The sequence below is a fragment of the Camelus bactrianus genome, chromosome 17 (assembly GCF_048773025.1).
Source record: "Camelus bactrianus isolate YW-2024 breed Bactrian camel chromosome 17, ASM4877302v1, whole genome shotgun sequence".
In the NCBI taxonomy this organism is placed as follows: Eukaryota; Metazoa; Chordata; class Mammalia; order Artiodactyla; family Camelidae; genus Camelus; species Camelus bactrianus.
This window is the reverse complement of record NC_133555.1, coordinates 5,869,496-5,891,204: the sequence shown is the minus strand read 5'-3', so window position 1 is coordinate 5,891,204 and position 21,709 is coordinate 5,869,496. Positions and strand designations below refer to the sequence as shown.

General features: G+C 53.8%; 1 protein-coding gene across 5 annotated transcripts in view; it reads right to left on the bottom strand.

Annotated features, from left to right (window-relative positions):
• ATP2B2 (ATPase plasma membrane Ca2+ transporting 2) overlaps nucleotides 1-21,709 on the bottom strand; it is a 330,499-nt gene that overhangs the window by 39,999 nt on the left and 268,791 nt on the right. For all 5 annotated transcript variants that reach the window (XM_074344350.1, XM_074344347.1, XM_074344349.1 and 2 more), the window contains 7 exons: nucleotides 16,647-16,772; nucleotides 14,973-15,005; nucleotides 13,798-13,857; nucleotides 9,814-9,855; nucleotides 8,847-9,005; nucleotides 5,915-6,129; nucleotides 1,458-1,700 (listed from right to left, as the gene is read on the bottom strand). In XM_074344350.1, coding sequence (XP_074200451.1) covers nucleotides 1,458-1,700; nucleotides 5,915-6,129; nucleotides 8,847-9,005; nucleotides 9,814-9,855; nucleotides 13,798-13,857; nucleotides 14,973-15,005; nucleotides 16,647-16,772 — 878 coding nt within the window. The remainder of the gene's footprint in view (nucleotides 1-1,457; nucleotides 1,701-5,914; nucleotides 6,130-8,846; nucleotides 9,006-9,813; nucleotides 9,856-13,797; nucleotides 13,858-14,972; nucleotides 15,006-16,646; nucleotides 16,773-21,709) is intronic.

The following is a 21,709-nucleotide window of genomic DNA, read 5'->3' as shown; positions in this document are numbered from 1 at the left end:
CTCCAAGCCTGCTCTGGGAATCGCCCCACCGCCGTCTCTGCCATATCTGCAGGACGAGATCATTAACAGCATCTCAGTTATTTTTAGGAAGGCCTGGGGAACAGCGTAAAGCATCACTGATCTCTCTTGGTTCCCAAATCGGGGCTAGGAGGTGGGGGGTGGGGTGGGGGTGGGGGTAGGAAGAAGACGAAAACGTCGTCATTTCTGGCATCCCCCACCAGCGTTCTCTATCAGCCCATCTGCACACGTTCTCCCGACCTACTTTCTCCTTCTGTCACTGCTGCCTCCTCAGCCTGCAGCTCTGGGGTGATGGGGTTGAAGCGCCAGTGTCTGGAGGCAGGAACCACCCCTCCGCATCCCCTACCCACCCTCTGCTGCTCGCTGCTGACTCATGCTCTTCTCCCAGATTTGATAAAGCTGCTGGTGGCTCCCGCAACCCAGTCTGAGCCTGAAGGTTTGGGCTGGCTCAGGGGCAGAAGGAAGAGGTCAGGACTGGGGCACACTGGCAAGGTGAGCAGAAAAGGTCAGCTGCTCACTCAGATGCTCGCACTGCAGAAATGCCCTACATCTGGGAGCCAACGGACCTCGGGATGGGCAAGTCTGTATTTCTCTTCATTCAAATGCTGGTTAATTACCAAAAAAAAAAAAAAAAAAAAAAAAGGCAACCCGTGCTTCTAAATCAAACAGGGATTCCAGCAGAATGAGTCTAGGCAGCTCACTGAGACAGGAACATGAGTTTTTCTGATCAAAACTAGTAATATCATTACTATTAAAACAATGTCATTGGTGGTAGACTGTGTAAATGGCCACAATCAGTCCCCTCTCTGAATTCATGCCCTTCGCAATGTGACTTTGCAGTTCTTCCCATTAGAGATGGACTGTGTTTCCCTACTCCTTGAATCAGGGCAGGCCTCTGAACTTGTGTTGGCCAATAGGATGCGGCAAAATGACAATGTGAACAGCCCAGACCAGCCTGCTGGCGGAGGTGGGACCACATAGAGCAGAGATGACCCACCCCAACTGAGGTCATCCCAGATCAGCCTACAGTCCTGCCGAGATCAGCAGAGCTGTCCACGTGAGCCACCGCAGATGCGCAAGGGAACGGCGTCCCCAGCTGAGCCCAGCCTGAACTCCTGACTCACAGAATTGTGAGCTAAACACAGGTTGGTTTTGAGCCACTATGTTTTGGAGTAGTTACATAGCAAAAGCTAACAGTAAGTTTTTGTTGTTGTTGGGAGGGCAATGCAGCATCTAAAAAACACAATTAACAACAATCTTTTTTCTTCGGGTCATGCAAACATCAGAGTTAAGTCAAACAGAAACAGGTTGCTTTTGATTTGACCACCCCAAAATACACCAGCAGGATTTAAACCTGTGCCTCACACTGCTCCACCTGCCAGTGCTGCCGTGTCGCCCCACCGGACGGCGTCCCCTCTGGCGGAGGCTGCACCACTTACCAGAATCTTGGTGGTGTAGGCGCTGTTGATGGCGATGGCATTGACCAGCAGCTCCATGGTCTTGGCATTGATGGAGCTGGGGTCGGGGATCTCCTTGTAGTGGACGTCGCCCACGTAGGCCTGCACCACTGTCATGCGGTTGGTGGTGAGCGTGCCTGTCTTGTCCGAGCAGATGGCCGTGGCATTGCCCATGGTCTCGCAGGCGTCCAGGTGGCGGACCAGGTTGTTGTCCTTCATCATTTTCTGGCGGAAGGGGCAGGTGAGAGAGCGACAGTGAGGAGAGGGAGCTGGGAGCTGGGGGACAAAGGGCACTGTGTAAACACATGGTCAGTGAGGCAGAGCAGCTGTTGGCTGCCCCTTTGCTTCGCTCATAGGATCTTGGTGCTGTGGTCTCTGGTCTCTGGGCTCCTTCTGTATGTGCAGCCCTTTGACTTTTTAAAAAAAATTATTTGAACCATTTAAAAGATTTGATTAATTGACTTTATTAATTTGGATGCAGAAGTCATCTGTATTCTTTATGGAAAAAATAGGGAAAAGGATGATAAATGAAGGTGGGTCCTCTCTGATTACTTCAAATATTTTTCTTTTATACCCTAAGAGAAATAAATTCCTTATTTAGTTATTTTTTTTTTCCGAATGTACCATCTTTAAATGGTTTTCATTGTCACTGTGGTTTCGCCAAAAGTAAATAAATTTAGGATATATATGTGTTAACACACATAGGACAATATCTGGAAAAAAAATAAAAATATTAGTGTCATTATTTCTGGGTGGTAGAATTATAGGAGGTTGTTATTGCTTTCTTGTAAAAATCGGCAGATTCTATTTCTCTACAATGAATAGGTACCATAACTTGCATAATAAAAGCCACAAATTTCTTTTAAATATAGATGCACAAAAAAGAAAACAGATCAGCCATCATTCTACCACCCAGCACTGACACATCTTACATACCAGCGTCCTTTCTTTTTAAGTTTATAACAAAGAGGGAATCCCACTCTATGTATTATTAATTTTCTTGTATTCACCTCCCTTTCTTTCTAGCTCCATGCTGCTAGCTTCCTCCAGGTTCTCAAGCAAGTAATGAAAATAAAGTGATTCTTAGGGAACCACCACTCTTAATGCAGGTCCTCTTGACATAGTGACCCTTTCTGGCCAGGATGGATATGAAAAGTCACCAGAGGCTGAATCAGATACACTTCTAGTCTGTGCTTAGGAATCTGATATTATAAAGAAACTCTTTATAACAAAGGTTATAAAGGAGTGCAATTAGAATAATTTTAATAGCAGCTCATGTTGCCAAAAAAACGAGTAATGGGAGAATTATACTCTACTGCAGTTTCTCTTATAACCTGTGGTAACAGTCACAACGAAGTGTATGTTGAACCCATGGGCATCAGCAATTTGAGCCTGCAACACACTTTACGGTTTGCAAAGTTCTTCTGCACTTCTTGTCTGATGTTACAAGAATCCCTGAAGGTTTCACATTCTGGCAATCCAAAAAGCCCAGGCAAAGTGGCTTGACCTAAATGACACAGCTAGTGAGGGTTAAAGCTGAGATGTGAACCCAGCTCTTTGACCTCACAGCCTGGATCACTCCATTGAGATAGGCTGGGACGTGGGACGTGGGGCCCTTTTCTGGAGTGCTTGCACCTGGAGAAACGTCTCCTCCAGCAACAGAATATAAGGAAATTATAAGGGACTAAAAATAACTGCGTATATTTGCAGCTGGGGCAAAGTATGAACAGAAAAAGGCCAAAACACACCTGCTATTCCTGAAGTGCCAGGAGCAAGAGCAGGGACTGACTGCACATGATCCCTGCACACAGCACCACCAAGGGTTGGGCGGACCACCTAAGCCACCCTTCCAGCCTGACGCACTGGTCTGTCCCCACCCTCACCCCGTTTAAGGAACCAGCTCGTTCCCACTCAGGGCGTGAACAAGGGCACCCGTTACTTGTTTGGCCCCCTTGTGCTGGAGAACGAGTCCCAGTAAAGCCTTGTCTGAATTTCTCATCTGGCCTTTTATCAATTTCTATTGGTTAGAGTCCAAGAACCCATGTAAGTGACACCATCAGGACTCTGCCCATCTGTATTCTCTGACAAGAGTTTGTCTTTTGGGCTTAAGAATGTATAGGCCTGGCCAGAAAGAGAAAGAAAAATGAAAAACACCATATGATATCACTCATATATGGAATCTAAAAAAAAAGAAAAAGAAAAAGAAAAAAGGACACTATGAACTCATCTGCAAAGCAGAAACAGACTCGCACACATAGTAAACAATCTTATGGTTACCGGGGAAAGGGGGTGGGAAGGGATAAATTTGGGAGTTTGAGATTTACAAATGTTAGCCACTATATATAAAAATAAATTAAAAAAAACCCAAGTTTATTCTGCATAACACAGGGAACTATGTTCAATATCTTGTAATAACCTTTAATGAAAAAGAATATGAGAATGAATATATGTATGTATATGCATGACTGGGACACTGTGCTGCACACCAGAGATTGATACATTGTAACAGACTTTACTTCAATTAAAACAAAAAAAGAATGTGCAGGCCTGAACTGCTCAGGACGGTCGTTACATCAGGCTACTGAACGCTGGAAGCAGGGCAGGTCTGACGTGAAATGTGCTGTTAGTGTGAAGCCCACGTCTGATTTTGAAGACATTGTGAAAAGAGGTGTGTAAAGCATCTCACTGACAGTTGGTGTAGTGTTACCTATTACACGTTGGCTTGATACTAATTCAGGCATGTTGGGTTAAGTAAATTGCATTATTACAGTTAATTTTAATTGTTTTAATTTTAACTGTTTTTCCTACGTCCTCTTTTTAACATGGCTACTAGGAAATATAAAATCACACATGTGGCTCATGTCATCTCTTTACTGGACAGTGCTGATCTAAGTGGTCACCTCTGCCTTTTTGGTGGCAGCTCCCGAAGGGTAGGTCCAGGCTCAGAGAGGGGAGAGTTTGCCCCTCCTGGGTCGGGGTGCTGTACTGAGTTTATCAAGTGACTGTGTAAGTAATACTACCTAAGGCGGCTGAAGGCACAGGTGCCAGAGATACAAACTGTAGAAGGTGTAGAGGCCTAAGCTAAGGTGCAGAAGGCGTGGTCCCCCCAAACCAACTCTGGGTGACTTTTAAGGAGACCTCGAGCTCAGCTGGTTGGCTCTGGTAGGGGGGTCCCGACTCATGGCTGTGTGAGGGTCTCCATCTCCAGCCCCCGGGCCCCCGACCAGCATTATATTGTGACCGGTTTGGGCTTTGGTTTGTGGGATGGAGTTTCCTCAAGAACCCCAGAACAAGGAGATGATAAGGGCGGTATCTTTCACACAGAGCTGCCACTTTCTGGCACCTGCCTGTCCTGAGATCTTTTTTCTGTGTGAAATTACATCGGCAAGCCCAGCCCAAATTCCAGCTTGGAAACTGACGCTCACTGTGCCCTCTGGCGGCTGTGCCAATGCCTCAAAGCAAATGCCTTGTTTATAAACGTGCCCAGGCCTCTGCCCTCACAGGGACATCCTGGCATCGGGGCCCTGAGAAACAGGAGCGCAGGGCCCTGCCCTTTGAAGGGGGGAAGCCACGGGGCCAAGGGAAGAGGATGAGCGCAGGGTGTGAGGACCTGGGGGTGAGCTGGACTTGAAGTGTCCCCAAGAAGGTCAGCGCCCAGCGCCCACGAGACACCAGCCCCCTCACCCCAGTGTTTGGGCTCCACGGATGGCCCTGGGCCTGGGAGCAGGAGGTGGTGGGGCTCTGCCGTCAGGGTGCCACTGAGAAGCAGCCCCCAGCCCCAAGGCATTCATGAGCCTGTGGGCCCTTCGCTGAACTGCTTTCAAAGCCTCCTACTTGTAGGTCTTCTTCTGAGAGGAGGGGTTTTCCTATAGCCAGACACCTTTTTTATTTTAGGCTTCTCTCTTTCAAACTTTAGGGAGCAAACACTGAGATCAGTCAAACAAGTACTTCGGCGACTGTGGGGCCCACGAGTGCGAGGGCTAGACACCCACTTGCCTTTGATGGGACAGGGATGGGTTTGGGCCTGTACGGTGATGTCTGCATTTTAATTTATTGTTTAAAGTTGAGTGGATCATCAGTGCTTAAAAATCAGGAGAGTTTATATTAAATCCTCATTTCTGGCTTTTCTGAAAAAAAAAAAATGTGAAGACCTGGCAACACGGGGCCTCATCGCCACCAGGTGACCCTCGGCTGGGCTGAATAGTGGCTGGGCTGAATAGTGGCTGTCCCTTGGGCCAGGGCATGGCTGTCCTGAAGGCATGTGTGTTTCAGGCTCCTGCACGCATCCTCTGTCCGAGCTTCCAATGTGCCCACTGCCTTCTACTTAGTTCTTCTCTCAGCCCCAGCTCTGGCCCCACCAGCCACCCCATGGATGCCCCTGAGCTGGGGCAGCCAATCTCAGCTGCATCGGCTGGCCGGCCCCGCTCTCCCCTCCTCACCTTCACTGAGTAGGCCAGCGAGATGGTGACAGCCAGAGGGAGCCCCTCGGGCACGGCGACCACCAGCACCGTCACGCCAATGATGAAGAACTTGACGAAGTACTGCACGTAGACGGGTGTGCACTCAGGGAGCCACGGCTTCTTGTTGACCACGAAGGTGTCCACGGTGAAGTAGAGCACCAGGATGATCACGGTGATGGCCGACATCACCAGGCCTGTGACACGGGGTGGAGGAGGCCTGCTCAGGGGGTGTCCTGGGGGTGAGCGTCCCTGGGAAGTGCACTGTGGACCCCAACCCTCGGCTAAAAGGGCTCTGGGGTCAGGCAGGCTGTGGCTCACATCCCAGCTCTGCCACATGTGCTTTGTGGCCTGGGGCTGGATCCTCACGGAGCCTCAGTTTCCTCTTCTGTATGATGGGGATGCATGTTTGTTTCATGTGGTTTTGTAAGGAGTTAATGCAATTAACACATGTAAATTGCCTGGTACAGTGTCTAACATGTAGTAGGTGCTGAGCGATCATGTGAATAAACTCAACACACATCAACAGGATAATTTGGATACGGATAACGCTGTGAAGAAAAACTCCAGGGAGATGTGACAGAAAGTGACACAGGCTGAAGATAAGAAAACATCCCAAATGTCCATTGACAGATGAGTGGATAAAGAAAGTGTGGTTGATACTATTGACTGAAATATTATTCAGCCTTAAAAAGGAAGTTCTGCCATTTCCAACAACGTGAATGGATCTGCAGGACATTATGCTAAGTGAAATGAGCCAGACACAGAAGGACTTAGATGAGGAATCTGTAAGAGTCAAACTCATAGAAGCAGAGACTAGAAGGGGAAAATTCTAGAGCTCTGCTGTACATCATAGTGCTGACAGTTAACGATGTGGTATCATGCACTTCAGGATTGCTTAAGGGGGTCTTAAGTGTTCTTAACCCAAAAAACTAAAAACAAAAACACCATGAAAGAACACAAGGACATTCTTGGAGGTGGTGGATATGTTTAGTACCTTGGTTGTGGTAATTGGTATCATGGGCGTATGCATACGTTGAAACTTGTCCATTAAATGTTTGCAATTTTTTGTACATAAATTATATCTCAATAAAACTAAAAAGGATGAGAAAAAGAAAAAAAAAAAGCGACATGGAATGGTAGGCCCAGTAGCTACTTCAGCTAGGGTGGTCAGGGAAGATTTCCTGGAGGAGGTAATATTTAAGCAGAGAGACAATAGAGTGTTCCAGGCAGAGGAAACAGCAGGGGGTCCTTTCTTGGATGAGGAAATTGAGGCTCAGTGAGGGTAAGTGACTTGCCCGAGGCCACAGGCCAGGGAAGCACCTGCAGGTGGCTACCTGCCACGATACCCCTGGGACCCCTCTTGCCGGCTTGGTGTGCCCGTCCACCCTCATCTGCTGCACGTGCTGTGCAGGTGCCGCTGAGACTACCCACACCTGCAGCCTCGGCCAGAGGAGGAGGTCGCTTGGGCAACTGGCATCTCCTTGTCAGAAAGCGCCTGGGAGTCCACCCACCCCAATCTGATGGCCAGTATCCAATGGCCGATGTGAGGGTCCAGAAGCCCAGCCCCTGCAGAGGTCCTCATGCTCCAGGGCTCCCGGAAGGATCAGGCGGAGAATGGGATTTCTCTGGAAACCTTGGCTGTATCTGGCTTCTTCCTGGGCCCTGTTGCACCCCTTACCCTTTAGAGGTCTCACCCTTCCCCAAATCCTGTGCCCACCCTTTCAGGTTCTGCTTTCAAGGAATTCAGCCCATGAGAGAAGCAGAGGTGGGATGTGAACCCAGAAGTGCTCAACTCTGAACTCCATGCTGGGCAGGGCTGAGGTGGGGAAGGGACATGCAAGAGGGCTTCAAAGGCCAGGGGTTGCCCTCATCACTTTGCTCCCTGCCCTCCACTGCCACGTGCAGGGATGGAGGAAATCCCTGGGCTCGTCGCTCCCCAGCCCCCACCTCCAGCTGCAGAGCCGCAGAGCCGGCTGGATCCCTGTCTGACAGTCGCAGGGGCGGGAAGCCAAGCTCCCAGCAGGCCCCTGAGTTTAAATATAGACAGCCAAGCCTGTAACTTGCCTCTCTTCTCCATGCTGTAGTGCCTATAATTAGAGCCGGGAGACAGTCACGGAGGAGCAGGCAGCCAGATGGGGAGGCCTTCGCGTTTGCCACGTCCTTACCCGGGAGGGGGGGCCAGGGCCATGTCAGGCAGGCAGGGCTCACCCTGCAGCTGGGCTTGGCTTCACGGGCCACAGGGGTCACCATCAGTTATCACCTGCAGCTACCAACTCAGGTGGGAGACCCGGCTTGTGCGGGGGCTCCAACAAGGGGCTTCTCACTGGGCTCCTGGCACTGCCCTCAACCTCTTCAATCTGACCTTTGCATGGCAGCTGGGGCAGGCGGCCGTGATAGAGCTCAACTCCATCCCTGCCCTCCGCTGCTCAAACCTCTGCCAGGGCTCCCACTGTCCTCAGGAGCAAGCCTGCACTGCAGACTTCAGGCCTTACAGGATCCGCCCTCTGTCCAGCCACCACACCTGCCAAGTGCCAGGCATCTGTAGGTGTAAATGACCTCCTTTAATCCTCAAAGCAACCTGTGAAGTAGGGACTCAGGATTCCAAGTCCACAGACCGGGAGGCGGAAGCTCTGAGCTAGGCAAAGTTACGTGCACAGGCTCTCAGCCGTAGCTGGACGAGGACACAGGCAGGCTGCCCCCGAGCCCGAGCTTTTAGCTTTACTCTTCTGCCTCCCTAAGTGCCAGCTGAGCGCGTACTGTGTGAATACTCAGGCCGGTTGCTATGGTAGAGAAGGTGGGTCTCGTGTAAACCCTCACTTGGCAGATGAAGTAACGGAGGCCCAGCTTGGACCAGGGCCCTGCCTGTGGGCCCCCCTGTGCCCCGCTCCCCCTTGCACCAGCCGTTGCTCACCGGCCTTGCCGATCTGCACCGCCAGCTTGGTGAGCTTGCCCTGCAGCACTGACTTCTCCTTCTTGTGCATGTTGGCCTTCTTTTTGTCGTCGGCATCGCCCCCCTCGGCACTCTTGAGTGGCTGCATCTCCATGGCGGCCGCCCCGTCCTGCTGTTTGGCTGCGCGGGGCAGATCACACACACACACACACACACAAACACACACACACACACACACACAGACACAGACACACACACAGACACGCACACACACAGGTTAGCCTGCAGGGTGGGGATGTTGGCACCCACCCACCTGCCCAGGGGAGCATGGAAAGGCCCTCACTCCCCCACCTGGTCCCCTGCATGGCCAGCACAGAAGCTCTGCAGTGGGGGATTAGCCTCTTCCCACTGGAGACCCTGGTCCCAGGGCCACTGGCTGCCTTGGACCTGGAATCCAGGACACAGCAGAGAGTGACACAGCTCCACCCTAGATATCCAGCAGGAGCTGGCTGGGGTCTCCTCTGGGCCTGAACAAGCCCACAGGCCCTTCTGCAAATGGCCCCTTGGCTTTGCCCACATTCATTTGGACTTTTCCCAGTTGGTCCTTGGGCCGTGTTGCTGGGATATTAAGTAGTGACCAGGTAGAAGGGGAAAACAGGGGGCTGAAAAAGTAAAAAAGAGAGTCTCCGTCCACTTCCTCAGCACAGGACTGATGGATGAGCCTGGGGCCCGACCCCTTAGCCCCATAAAGATCTCAAAGAATCAGCTGCAAGTCTTCAGCTAAACGGGCCACCTGGCTCAAAGGCTGGGGAGAAGCTGGCTTGTAGGTGACATGTCCTTAGCCGGTGATGCCTCCCTTTGGTCTGGCATCACAGCTACCCCCCCAAAGATGTCAGGCACCCGCCGGAAGGGACGTCTGCCTTTGGTGTGGCCCTCAGACCCAGAGGGGAGGGGCTGCAGGGACCACAGGTTAATACAAAAGGGTTACCTTTGCTCTGGCTGGCGTCCACATTGCCATCCTGCATTTTACCTACACGACAAAGAATTTTAACAGACAACAGAGAACAGACAACACACGTCGGTCACCATGAAGACGCAACAGGGCCACGGACATTCATGTCAGGTGGAGGGAGGGCCGAGCCAGCTCTGCCCCTCTGTCCGGGGACGCTGGGGATGTTCCCGAGACCAGAGCAAACCCGCAGTGGCTGCAGGGTCGCTCTTGATTCTCTGGGGGCACAGAGAGAGCGCTTCTGTGGGGATTCTTTTGGCCCTGAGCGTCTTACAGATTACATGGCAGTCTTTGAGGGTAAAAGGGACCACAGTCCCTGGCAGGCAACAGAAGGGGTGGGAGTTCTCATGTCCCCAGGGAGTAATTTGGTTGGTGCCTTTTGCAGTCTGAGAGGAGGCAAAGAGAACTATGACACAGAGAGAGAGAAAGAGAGGGAGAGAGAGGGAGAGAGAGAGGGAGAGAGAGAGAGAGAGAGAGAGGGAGAGAGAGGGAGAGAGAGGGAGAGACAGGAGAGATTCTAGAACGGGGAGGAGTCTGGCCACTGTGTTTCTTAGTTTCTGGCACCAGGAGGACGATTTCACTTTCTCCTTCTCCTTATGAAAGGGCGTGAAGCCCCTGCATGGACACCTCCCCGTGCAGCCTCACTGGGGGTGATCCAGGCAAAGGGTGGGCAGGGGCTCCCCAGCGGTGGGCTCTGAGGTGCCCCCCAACCCCGTGCCCAGAGGCGTGGTGGCAGTGCCCTGGCTCCCAAGAGGAAGCTGCTGGCCTCTTCTTGCCATCGGGGCGCATGCTCTTTATTCCGGGTTGACCAGCTTGGGCCGTCGCAGACGGGTGAAGTCGGGTTGGTGGGGTCTCCTGGGTGCCCCCGAGCCCTGTGTATCAGGGCCTGATGCTCTCTGGCTGGGAAAAGGGCTGGAGTCTGGGGCTCCCCACTCCCTAATGAGGGCCACCTGGGAGGCCGCCTCCCTAGTCTCGGCTCAAGGTATGTGGGCTGGATTGCAGGGTGGGAGGCACTGGTGGCTGCTACCTGGTAGCTAGACACCTGCCTTCACCTGCTGGCACTGAGGGGATGGGGGCGCCCTCCTGTCCCCTGGGCTCATGCAGAGCTTTGCCCATGGGCCCACCACCTCAGGAGGACTCTGAGGAGGTGGGCCACCCTCAGACGTTTGCTGTGAAGGAGACTCTCACTGCTCGTGTTCCAGGCACCTACGTGACCTCCTCCCCTCCACACCTCTACCCAGGGTGCACCAGCAGCACACTCATTTACAGATGAGTAACGGCGGCTCAGGGAGGCAGACACAGCGAGGTCTCTGCCAGGGGTCAGCAGACCCCTGAATGGAGAGCTGGCCCCAAAGTGCATGCACGTTTCTGCCCCTTCGGGAAGAATGCTGCCACCCCTCAGCCCCCTGAGCCCAGGGGAGGGGCGTTGAGGCAGCACTGGTGGGACTGGGCTTCTGAAGCCGAAGTTTCGACACCAAACAGCTGTATGGCTTTACCTCTCCCAGCCTCACACCCCCCTCCATCGCATGGGGATGCAACATTCACCTCCCGGAGCACCTATGAGTTGCCTGAGGGATAACCACTCGCCCTTCTGCAGTTTGCAAGTGTCTCAGCTCTTGTCAGTCTCCTGATACCCTGCAAGGCAGGGCGGGAGGGCTTTTCATCACTCTTGTTTTACAGATTAGGAGACTGGGGCCCAAGGAGGTTCAGAGGCAGCCGTCACTTATAGAGCATCCTGACGGCAGTCCTGTGACTGCGTTAGTCTCATCCCCACCACCATATCCATGTTACAGGTGATCCAGAGGGGAGAGGAGCTTTCCTGGATCCTAGCCCCACACCATCTCTCTAGGGCAGTGCAGTGCTGTTCCTGCTGCCTCTCACGGCCAAAGGTCCATGACCCACCCTAGGGATTAAAGAGAAAGGTCCCTGCTGTTCTACTGTAAAATTCTTTCTACCGGATTAGAAAACAAAACCGAAAAGGGCTTTTCAGAGCCAAGAGGAATGAACTACAACATTTTTATTTTTAAAAATAATTTTACTAACTGGGCTGAAGTGCACCGGAGGACTGGGCCTCAGCGGTTGGTGCCAGACAGCACATGGGGCCTTTATCTGCATTGCAACTACCAGATGCGATAGCCCGGGTGTGCCCATTAGCCAAGCTAGCAATTTCCTCTTTTATTTCCACAGTGACCACGTGGCCAGATAAAAACAATCAACAATGCCTATGTTTGAGGAAGGGAGCTGTGTTCTGGGGGTGCTTTGCTTGGTGTGGATGGTCTGGTTTCTCAGAAGCAAGGGACTCATCTGGGGCTCTCTGGGGTCCAAATCCTAGCTCTGCTACTTGCTAGTTTTGTGACCATCTCCCTGAGCCTCGGTTTCCTCATCTTTAAAGTGGGGACAGTAAACTCTGAATCACAGGGTTTCTGTGAGGATTAAATGAGATGCCTGCAAAGTGCCTGGCACACAGTCAGTGGTTAAGAAATGATGGTTCCCCATCTTTTCCTGCAGGTTTTCTTGGGATACTTGGAGCTTTCTGCTACAGTTGGAAGTGAGGCTGTCCTTTTTCTGGGACTGGCCAGCCTGGATGCAGGCGACATGTTCCTGAGCCCAGCAGGCTCATCGTCCTGGGAGAAAGAGGACGCCACTTCCTGTTTCCTTCCGCCCTGTCAGGTGGGTTTGCCTGCGTCCGGTCTCTCTGGTATCCCTGCTGCCTCTCCCGCACGTGACACCACCCACACCTCAAGTTGTCCTCCTTTGTCCTCCTGGGCCTGAAATAGACCCACACCCGAATTAGCCTTCTTGGCAAGGTGCTGCTCACAGAGGAGTCTTGCCCAGCCCCTGACGTCTACTAGGTGCTTCCATCTTTGGTCACTTTGAATCCGGGTGGCTCAGCCAGAGGTCTGGGCAGGGGATGGGAGGATGAGGTGGGATCTGAACTCTATGTGTCCCAGGAGTGGTGAGGAGTAAATGATACAATGGATGAGAAACGCGCAGCCTGGTGCCCAGGATGCGTGATGCTGGAGGAAAGCATTCCCTTTCCTCCACTTCTCCGGGGCAATGGTTTCATGACGGAGCCCCAGCAGCTCTCAGCAGTTCAGGAGACGACTGGGTGACTATATGTTAACCAATATGGGGAGGGGGATGTATCTGAGTAAACAGAGCTGAAGATGGGAGGGTACAGAGATAAGAAATCTTCTAAAGGCTTGGAGACAAGTGAATGGAATTCCTTCCTGCCTGTGTGTAAGGAGGTTAAGATGCAGACCCCAGGCGCAGTGGCATCCCCCTGTCCCCACTGCCCATGCCCGAGGGGGCCAGTAAGAATGCAGAAACTCAGGACAAATGCTCCAGCACAGGCAACAGCAAGAAACACCAGTCCACATCCGAGGGACAGAACTAGACCCGAGCCCAAGTGAACCCCCGGCCCGTTTGCTCCGTGAAAGAGAAGAGGAAGAATGTCTACCAGTGGCTCAGCCATGCTACTGATGGGGCCCAGGAGCTAAGCCCCGGCCTGGGTCCCCCTGCCTCGAGGGAATTGTCCAGTGGAGGACTGAAGCTTTCACTGGGGACCCAGACGCCAGCTTCAGCCCAGGTCCTGACCCCCAGGCCTTCTTCCCAAAGCCAGGGCCAGGAACGTGCTTAGGAGAGGGCCACACTGGGTGGGACACTGCTTCGTGGGGGCCAAGTCTGAAGCCAAGGTCATGTCCCTCTTCTGGGCTCCTCTGGGGGTCAAGGGACCAACAGCAGCCCGCGCCATTGGGGCAGCCGCGAGTGGGAGTGGAGCTGGTTCCCTGGTGGTGGCTTCTCTCTTAAGCACCTGACCCGTGTGAAAGGATGATGGTCCCAGAGCTGCCCATGCACATCCAAGATCTGTGCTGTCCAGAACAGGGAGAGGCAAGCCCAGAGTTGGGGGTGGGGGGAGACGCCCATCCAACCCAGACCGAGAGCTCGCCATGGGAGACATACCATTGACTAGGCTGGCATTTGCACTATCTGCAGCATTTGAACCTGCCGCACCATCGGCCGCTGCGGGGGTGGGAGGGATGGAAAATGCAGTGTGTCACAATGGAGAAAAGCAACAACAGTCAAGACATGAAGCAACTTGTGGGAGATAACATGACTATATTCTTTAAAAAAAGAAAGCTCCGTTGGAAATCGAGGAACTCAAATTTGGGGGTCGGGGGTGAAATGTTCCCATAGAGATGTCAAAGAAATCAGGGGGAAAAAAACTCAAGACATGGAGGGTCTTTGAAATAAAATATGGAGGATGATCAATGTGCTTGGGGGGATGGCACTGTCGGTGGTGAGGTCTGGACCAAGGCACCCCGCTGACCCAACCCATCAGGAGGGTCCTTGTCAGAGAGGGTTCAATGAGGAGGGGGGTCTGGCTGCCCGTCAGAGCCAGAGGGGCCCGTAGCCAGGAGTCGATTCAAAACGTCCACCAAGTGGTGAGCAGTGTGGGCACCAGCCATTCTGAATGAGTGTTTGCTGTGACGGTTGCTGTGTCCTCAAAGAACATCCGTCCTCGGCAGTGACTTAGGACTCATGCCCTCGACTCAGGTCACTGCCCGTGGCCAACTCCTCCTGCCCTGACTGGCACTCAAAAGGTTGCCTTGGTGACCCCATGTGAGATGTCCCACTATTTAAAAGGATGCATCAAGCCTGTTGCATTTTGTGCATGAGGCAGAGGAGGTACCAGTGAGTTTTCCTTAACTGAGAAATTAAAAAATGACACGAGATGGTCCAATTCCCTCGTGTTCTGTCTTGGGGTGGGGAAAAGAGAGGGCAGGGACCGTGGGGTGAGGTGCCGTGCCGTGTAGGGAGGGGAAGCTGGGACGGGCCCTGTGGGGTGCAGGCAGGGAGCAGGGCTGAGGGTCACGGGGTGTGCCATGGGGCTGAGGGTGCATGGAGACGGCGGTGCTGCCCACTGCACTGGAAGCACGGGCAGGGCAGGGAGGCCGGGTTGGGGGGCTGGCCTGTCCCATGGGGGTACAGTGGAGGGCTGGCGGGGCGGGGCAGGGCCTGCAGCTGTCAGGTAGCCCCTCTAGCTGTGTGCTGGGGGTCGAGGGCCGGGGCTCAGGGGTCCATGGCTGCTACTATTTCTAGAAACCCCATCGACCCTGAGGGGTGTCTTACTGTACCTGGTAGCTGAAGGCCATCCCCCTTCTTCACACCTGTGTGATGATTGTTGAGACACGTTAATGAGGAGAAGCACATGCAGCCGCCTCTGTGTGCGCGCACACACACACACGCACACACACACACGCGCACCCGCACACACGCCCATGTGAACACCCGTGCACACCTGGGCACGCCCGGGATCATCCTGAAGCGGGGACCCCCAGGGGGCAGGCTTTAAGCAACGTCCCTGGTGGAGGTGATGGGATGGAAGTGTTGAGAAGGTCCCGTGCTTCTCCTGGGGGCCTGAGAGGCTGGGCCCCCCATCCTCCTCTGCCGCATCCCCTCCACATCTCACCTCTTCCCTCTACACCGAGGCCCCCATCTCGCTGGGGTGCAGGTAAATGTTTAGCAAGGGACCTGGGCCTTTGCTTTGGGGACAGAAGAGGCCTCTTTTTGTACTGCCTTTTTGAAAACATCAGTCTGGCCTGAGGGAGCTTCTAGGTGCTTCTGTCTCTTACCCAGGCCCCAGGGAGGCCAAGGAAGTGAGCAGAGCTGCTGCATCCTGTCCGACTGCCCACACCTGGGGCTACAGCTGGCCACAGCTTCTACATCATTGCGTGGATGCTGACCTGACATGCTCTGGGCCCCTTGGCCAAGACTTTGCCCTCAGTTTGAACCTCAGCTCTCCCAGATCTCAGCTTCGCACCACTGTTCCTGCTGGTGGGGCAGCTGTAATCTTAGGGGGACCCCATTAGGAAAGAGGTTTTGCCCCTGGGAACAAAGAATCTTATATCACGACCTGGGCTCTGTGCCTGGTTGAACTCTGAGAGCTGGAGGTGGCAGGGCCGCCCGTCAAAGGGAAGGAGGGGCCATCTACTATCTCATCTCCTTCTCCTGGACTCCAGGAGGTCTGGGTGTTGGGGACCCTCCTCTGGAGCTTGGGGAAGGAGACAAGACAAAAGACTGAAGATGTAAGAGGGAGCTGCCCCCAAGACCAAGTGTGAGTGTCAGGGAAGGAACTGGCTGTGCTGGGCCAGAGGCCTGGCCTTGGATTTGGGCCTCAAGTGCTGGGATTTGGTCTTGTGTCTTCTGACCATCCCTCCCCTGCTGAGAGGCGGCCCACCTGCTGCACCAACGGGAGCCCAAGGAGTGAGGAATCTTGTTTCCTGGGGGAGGATAAGCCAGAACCCTGCTGAGGCGGCAGCTCCAGGGGCACTGGAAGGAGACTCACAGCAGTTGACTTGGAGACATGCATTTGACCACCTTCTCCAGGAGCCCCTCTGCCCACGACTGGGGAGAGTCTACATTGGGCGAGTGAGCAGTTCTGCTCAGTGGAGTTGAGAATAGTGGACAAATACACCCGGCAGGGGGGGATTTCTATTTGGTATCAGGGATGATGATGGTCACATTTGAGGCTGGAGACTCGGCAAAAGGCTCGGCACCCTTGGCCTGGCCTTGGGGGAAGGGGGAGCCCCCATGACATGACTGGACAGGACAGAGACTGGGACAAGACCCTGGAGATGGAACAGACAGAGCCTCCTGGCCCAAGCAGGGCCTCGAGGATGCAGGAGGCGGCTGTTGGCACAGGGTGTGGACATAAAAGGCACTCAATAACTATTTTGTTGAGTGAATGAATCAACAGAAATTGTGGCCTTAAGAGCTCTTTTCCTGGTACGCGACGGGGTTGGGCTTACCTTTCTTGTCTTTCTTCTCTTCCTCCTCACCACCGGCCCCCAGCAGGGTAAAGATAATGCCGGTCTGAGAGTTCACGCCCACGGCGGTCACCACCATCCGTCCAGAGCCCTCCATCACGTGGGTCCCTGGGGAAGGGGATGAAAGCTAAGTTACCACCGCATGGCCCAAGCCCCTGCCCCCAAGGAGTGGAAGAAACCCGGTCCCAGCCAGCTTCCGGCAAGTTGCCTGCTGAGGTCCTTGGGCATTGCCTGTGGTTAAGGTTCAAAGAGTACTTTAAAGATGATTTCACCTTGGGACAGTGCTGTGATGGGCCTGGGGCTTAAACACTGCTGAACCTCAGTTCTCAGGGCCCCAGACAGCCCAGGCCCACCACCTCCACCCAGTCCTGGCGGGTGCCTTCCTCCCTCCTCTCTCCTCCCCCACTCCTCTTGCAGCCTCACGTGCCAAGCAGGGACCACTCTCTCTTTTCCTTATTGATATAACTAGAACCAGACCTCATTCTGCTTAATTTTGCAACTGGCAAAAAAGTGCCAACTAAGCCCTGAACAGGATTGTTTAAAATGGGGACCACCTCCTTTCCAAAGATTGGGGGACAGAAATCAGGGCTCTGGGAACCTGGACAGGAAAGCAATGACATCTTTATTTTCACAAACATAGAACTGAAAGTTAGCATTTCCCCACATTAAGAACGTAAGCAACAAAACCCAGGAGTGTCAGTGGTGCCCACACCATTGCGCACGTTGCAAAAATCACAGATTTTTTTATATCACTTTATAGCTGCTGCAGACACCACTGACGCTTATCCTTCCTTCTTGTATAAAGAAGGCGGGTATGGCACTGACCGCTAGATCTTCTTACTCAGTGTGCTAATAAGGAAGCACACATGTTACTGTATCACCCACTGATTTTCTTTTATCACTTTAACTATTTCAGTATAATTGGCTTCCTTTGTGATTCAATGTATTTTGTTCTATGCATTACAGAACATCATTCTGAATAGGGGTGGTCCATGATGATCTCAGGATTTCCAAGGGGTTCACGGTGCCAGAAAAGTGAAGAATTTTCCTGAAACTTAGACTTTCAAACTGGATTCTAAAAGGTCTTGGAATTCTTTCAGGGGGCCGGCAGGGGGCCACGGAGGGTGAGGCGGGGGTCTTTGGTCAGAGTGGCCCCACTTTTACTCATCTTTGGGATTTTTGTGTCAGCTCTTATTTGACAAGAGGACGCTCTGCTTAGTAAAGGACCTAGATAAGTAAAGTTTGGCTTGTCAGGTGCCTGATGTTTCCAGTTTTCATTTTTAAGGCTCTGGCTAGAAAGCTCTCAATAACACAGTACATAGCTCATCCTTCAGCAGAGAGGAAAGAATCCAGTCCCGCTCGGTGCAGGGTCTCAGGCTGTCCCCGGGCTGTGCAGGAAGAACCATGCTCGGTGCACTCGACAGGTGGCCACGGCCACTGACCCCCAACGCTAAGCGGCCCGATGACTGGCTTCTTGAGCTCCTTTTGCTGTTTAGAGTTTTTCCTTCTTTCCCCTCGAGATCGACTGCCATTTTCTTCCCACTTTCAGGCCAACTTGCCACCAATGTCCTGCTCCCAGTCTTCCCATTTGCTTCAGACTTGAAGCCTAGGTGAGCCAACCCGTTACAACTGTATCTAAAGCAAGAGCAAGAGGTTCTGAGTCAAGGCTCGAAGCTCCTTCCTTAGAGCAGAGGGACCTATTTTCACTTTTCAAGAGGTTTCTCCTACCCCTTCCCTTTCCTGCCAGGATCTGAGAGCTTGAGATTGTGTGTGTGCATGTGTGTGTGGACATGGGCCTGTATGTGTGTGGGGTTTCAGCCTCTTGGCCTCCAGGATCTTGAAGTGCTTTAGAGACAGATAGATACTCTCCAGTAAGTTCCTCTGAGGCAAGAAAAGGTCAGCCTGTCCATCCATGATGGGTAAAGCAAGTCGTGAAGGCTCCCATAAGGGGCATGAAGCCTGGTGAGCTGGACCAGCACCCAGGCTCTCAGACGGTGAGTTCTTCAGCTGACTCCTTGCCTGTTCCCAGGCTCTTTCATCCCCGGGTAGGGAACAGTGGGGACCACAGAGTGAGCTCGGACACTGACTCCAGTCCGAGCAGCCCAGGCCTGGTGTTTTTTCTATCACAGGCAGACCTTGGAGTCCACCCACCCCACAAGGGGCACAAACTGGGAGAACCTGGCCCAATTATGGGGCTATGGGAATTATAACAACTTGCTGACAAAGTGCTTTCTTGTGCACTGGCTCAGCTCATGTGGGGGCTAGCAGAAGGGGTTGTTAGCTATCAGCAGCATTAGATAAGGAAACTGAGGTCCAGAGACCTCACCTCAGTGGGGTGAGGTCACTGTAGACCTTTAAAGGCGAGGGATGAACCCACTTCCCTGCGTTCACAGGGTGTAGACGGCAGTGGCAGTAACCGTTGCTACCTTCTGTAAGACACCTACCAGGCATCATGCTCAGTTCTTCACATGCCGTCATCTCATTAGTCCTCACACTGGCCCGTGGTTTACAGAGGAGGAAACTGAGGCTCTGGGACAAGTGGCCTACCCAGGGTCACCAGGTCCTTGTCCTATTTGTCACATCCTGCTCTTCCCCAGGAAACAAGGCCTCACTCTCTGTTCTCAAACATATTCGTGAAAAAGTTCGCTCTGCCTGGGTGGCAATGGAGAAGCTGCTCCCCACCTCCCCAGCCCTGGGCGGGATGGAAAAAGACACAGGGGGCCAATTTCCACGCAAGATAATCAGACCCCAAATCACCTTCTAATCTAATCACTCCCATCACAGCAGGGAGCTGGCGGCTTTGCACTGGGAGGCAGGGGAAGAGGGAGGAAGAGGGAGGAAGGAGGAGGAAGCCAGGGAGGTGGCCTCTGGATACAACACGGGGACACGGGGACACAAGGTGAAGGCATAGCATGACCCCCACCCAGCCTCGATGAGCCTGGGGTGGGGAGGGTCCTCCAGCCCCCAGCATTAGATGAGCTGGAGGAGCTGGGGACATCAACCTCCCTCTCTGGTCCTCCCTCTCTCGGTACCCCAGCAGCACGCCCAACCTGGCTCTGACCACTGTCCCCCAGCTCAGACACCCTCCATAGCTCCCCAGAGTCCAAACGCCTCGGTCACCACCCTGGATCAGACCTCACCCTTCTTCCGGCCCTTGACCACTGATTCCTGCCCTGGGCCCTCTGCCCTGGAAGCAGCACAGCTCACTGGGTCTTTCTGTCCAGCTCCCGTCCCTAGGCCCATTCCCCACTTTGCTCACACAGTTATGAATGCCCTTCCCTCACCTCTTGTCCAAAATCTCCTCTTTAAGACTCAGGACAAATGCCTCTCCTCTTAGGGGCATTCACTCCCCTGATTGCCACAAAAGGACCTCACCTCTCTCCTCTGCACCTCCCCCTGCAGTTTCCCCTGGGGGTGCTTCCAGGCTTGGCTTCCCCACTAGACTGTGAGCCCCTTGGGGTCAGGTTCTGAGCATGAGTCTCCTCCCCGCCTCCCGCTGCAGAGGCTTGTAGCTGGAACCCAGCACTGCGGCCATTGCTGGCTCTTTTTTGGATTTTCCATGGTGGGGCTGTGTTAGGTGTATCATGGAGAATCCACACACCCTCACTAAGCCATCTTTATGGTTTTACAAAGGGTCAAATTCATCTAACCTAGCCCTCCTCCCACACCTCACTGGGCTGTCCCTCTCCCCTGCCAGGACCTCAGAGCCTGGCTGCCCCTCCTGCCAGAGGAGGGACAGAGCAGGCCAGCAAGTGGGGTGCACTGAGCTCCCCGTGGCAGAGCTAGAGTTTGACAAGATGAAGCTTCTGAGCCCAGAGAGAGCAGAGAGCTGACTGAGGTTGCACAGTGCCCCCAACCCCAGACTGTCACATGCCAGCCCCAGGACCCCCTGCAGAGGGAAGTGCTTAACCCCCAAGGCTGTGGCCAGCCGTGGAACCAGGCACACAAGCCATGGGTCTCTGGGTGGGACAGAGGCGAGACCCCTTTGGGTATGGCACCCCCTTCCCCTGGGCCGTGCACTGGGCCCCCATGTCCATAGTCCCTTGGGTACCATCCGGTAGCCCCCACCTCCTCCAAGGCTCCATGGGGTCCCTGATAATACACAGGCATCAGGGGAGGGGGATGTGGTCCACAGAGAGCCCTGGGCTGGGGAGGACGGGACAGGGGGGTCAGTCTGCTGTCTGCTTCTGATTTGCTATGTGACCTGAGGCCAGCCCTCTCCTCACCGGACCTCAGTTTCATCTTCTGTAAAATGGGGAGGACTGGCTTATGTCAGCACCTCTCAGCAATGAAGTCTAAGCACTTCAGGTCTCAGGGAGACCACGGTTACTCCTGGGTCGGGGGGGGGGGCACCTCCATTAAAAGGCAGCATCTCAGGGAGTTTGGATCTCGGTTTGGATGGGCCAGCAGAGGCCTGAGCAGATAGACTGACCACGTAGCGTTCCCTGCCTGGACCACGATGTGGCGGAGTCTACCTCTGGGCCGTGCTCTGGGGTCCGAGGGGCCCCTGTGGTCCCTGCCCTCCAGGAGCTCACTGTCTGGCTGGGACTGATGGGAGCAGACAGGCACACAGGTCAGCAGCAACACAAGACAGCAGAGGCCCAGGAGCCGCGTGGGCCAGCGGGAGGCGCAGCGCAGACACCGGCGGGGAGGCTGGACAGTGTGACGGCCGCGGAGGGGCTGGGCTGACGCTCAGGGCTTGTGAAGGGAGAAGCAGCCTGAGCGGAGGGCCGCAGGGGTGGGTCTCTGTACGGTGCCCAGCAGGGAGCCACTGGAAGTATTCTGGGGGAGGGAAGCTGAGAACTAACATTCGTGGAGGGTCCCCATGTGCCCTGCGCTATCTGAGCGGCTCTTCCCACTTGGTGGCCACTATCCCTGGGTGAGATCATCATCGTCACTCAGCTCTCCCAGACAGGAAGCAGAGAAGTCACCTCTGCATTCAGCCTGTGAGGGCAGAGCCGGGGAGGGGGTTGGCTCCAGTCTCCCGTTCTCTCCTTCTTGCCGGGAAGGCTTGTGCACAAAGTCAGAGGCAGAGCTGTCTGGGG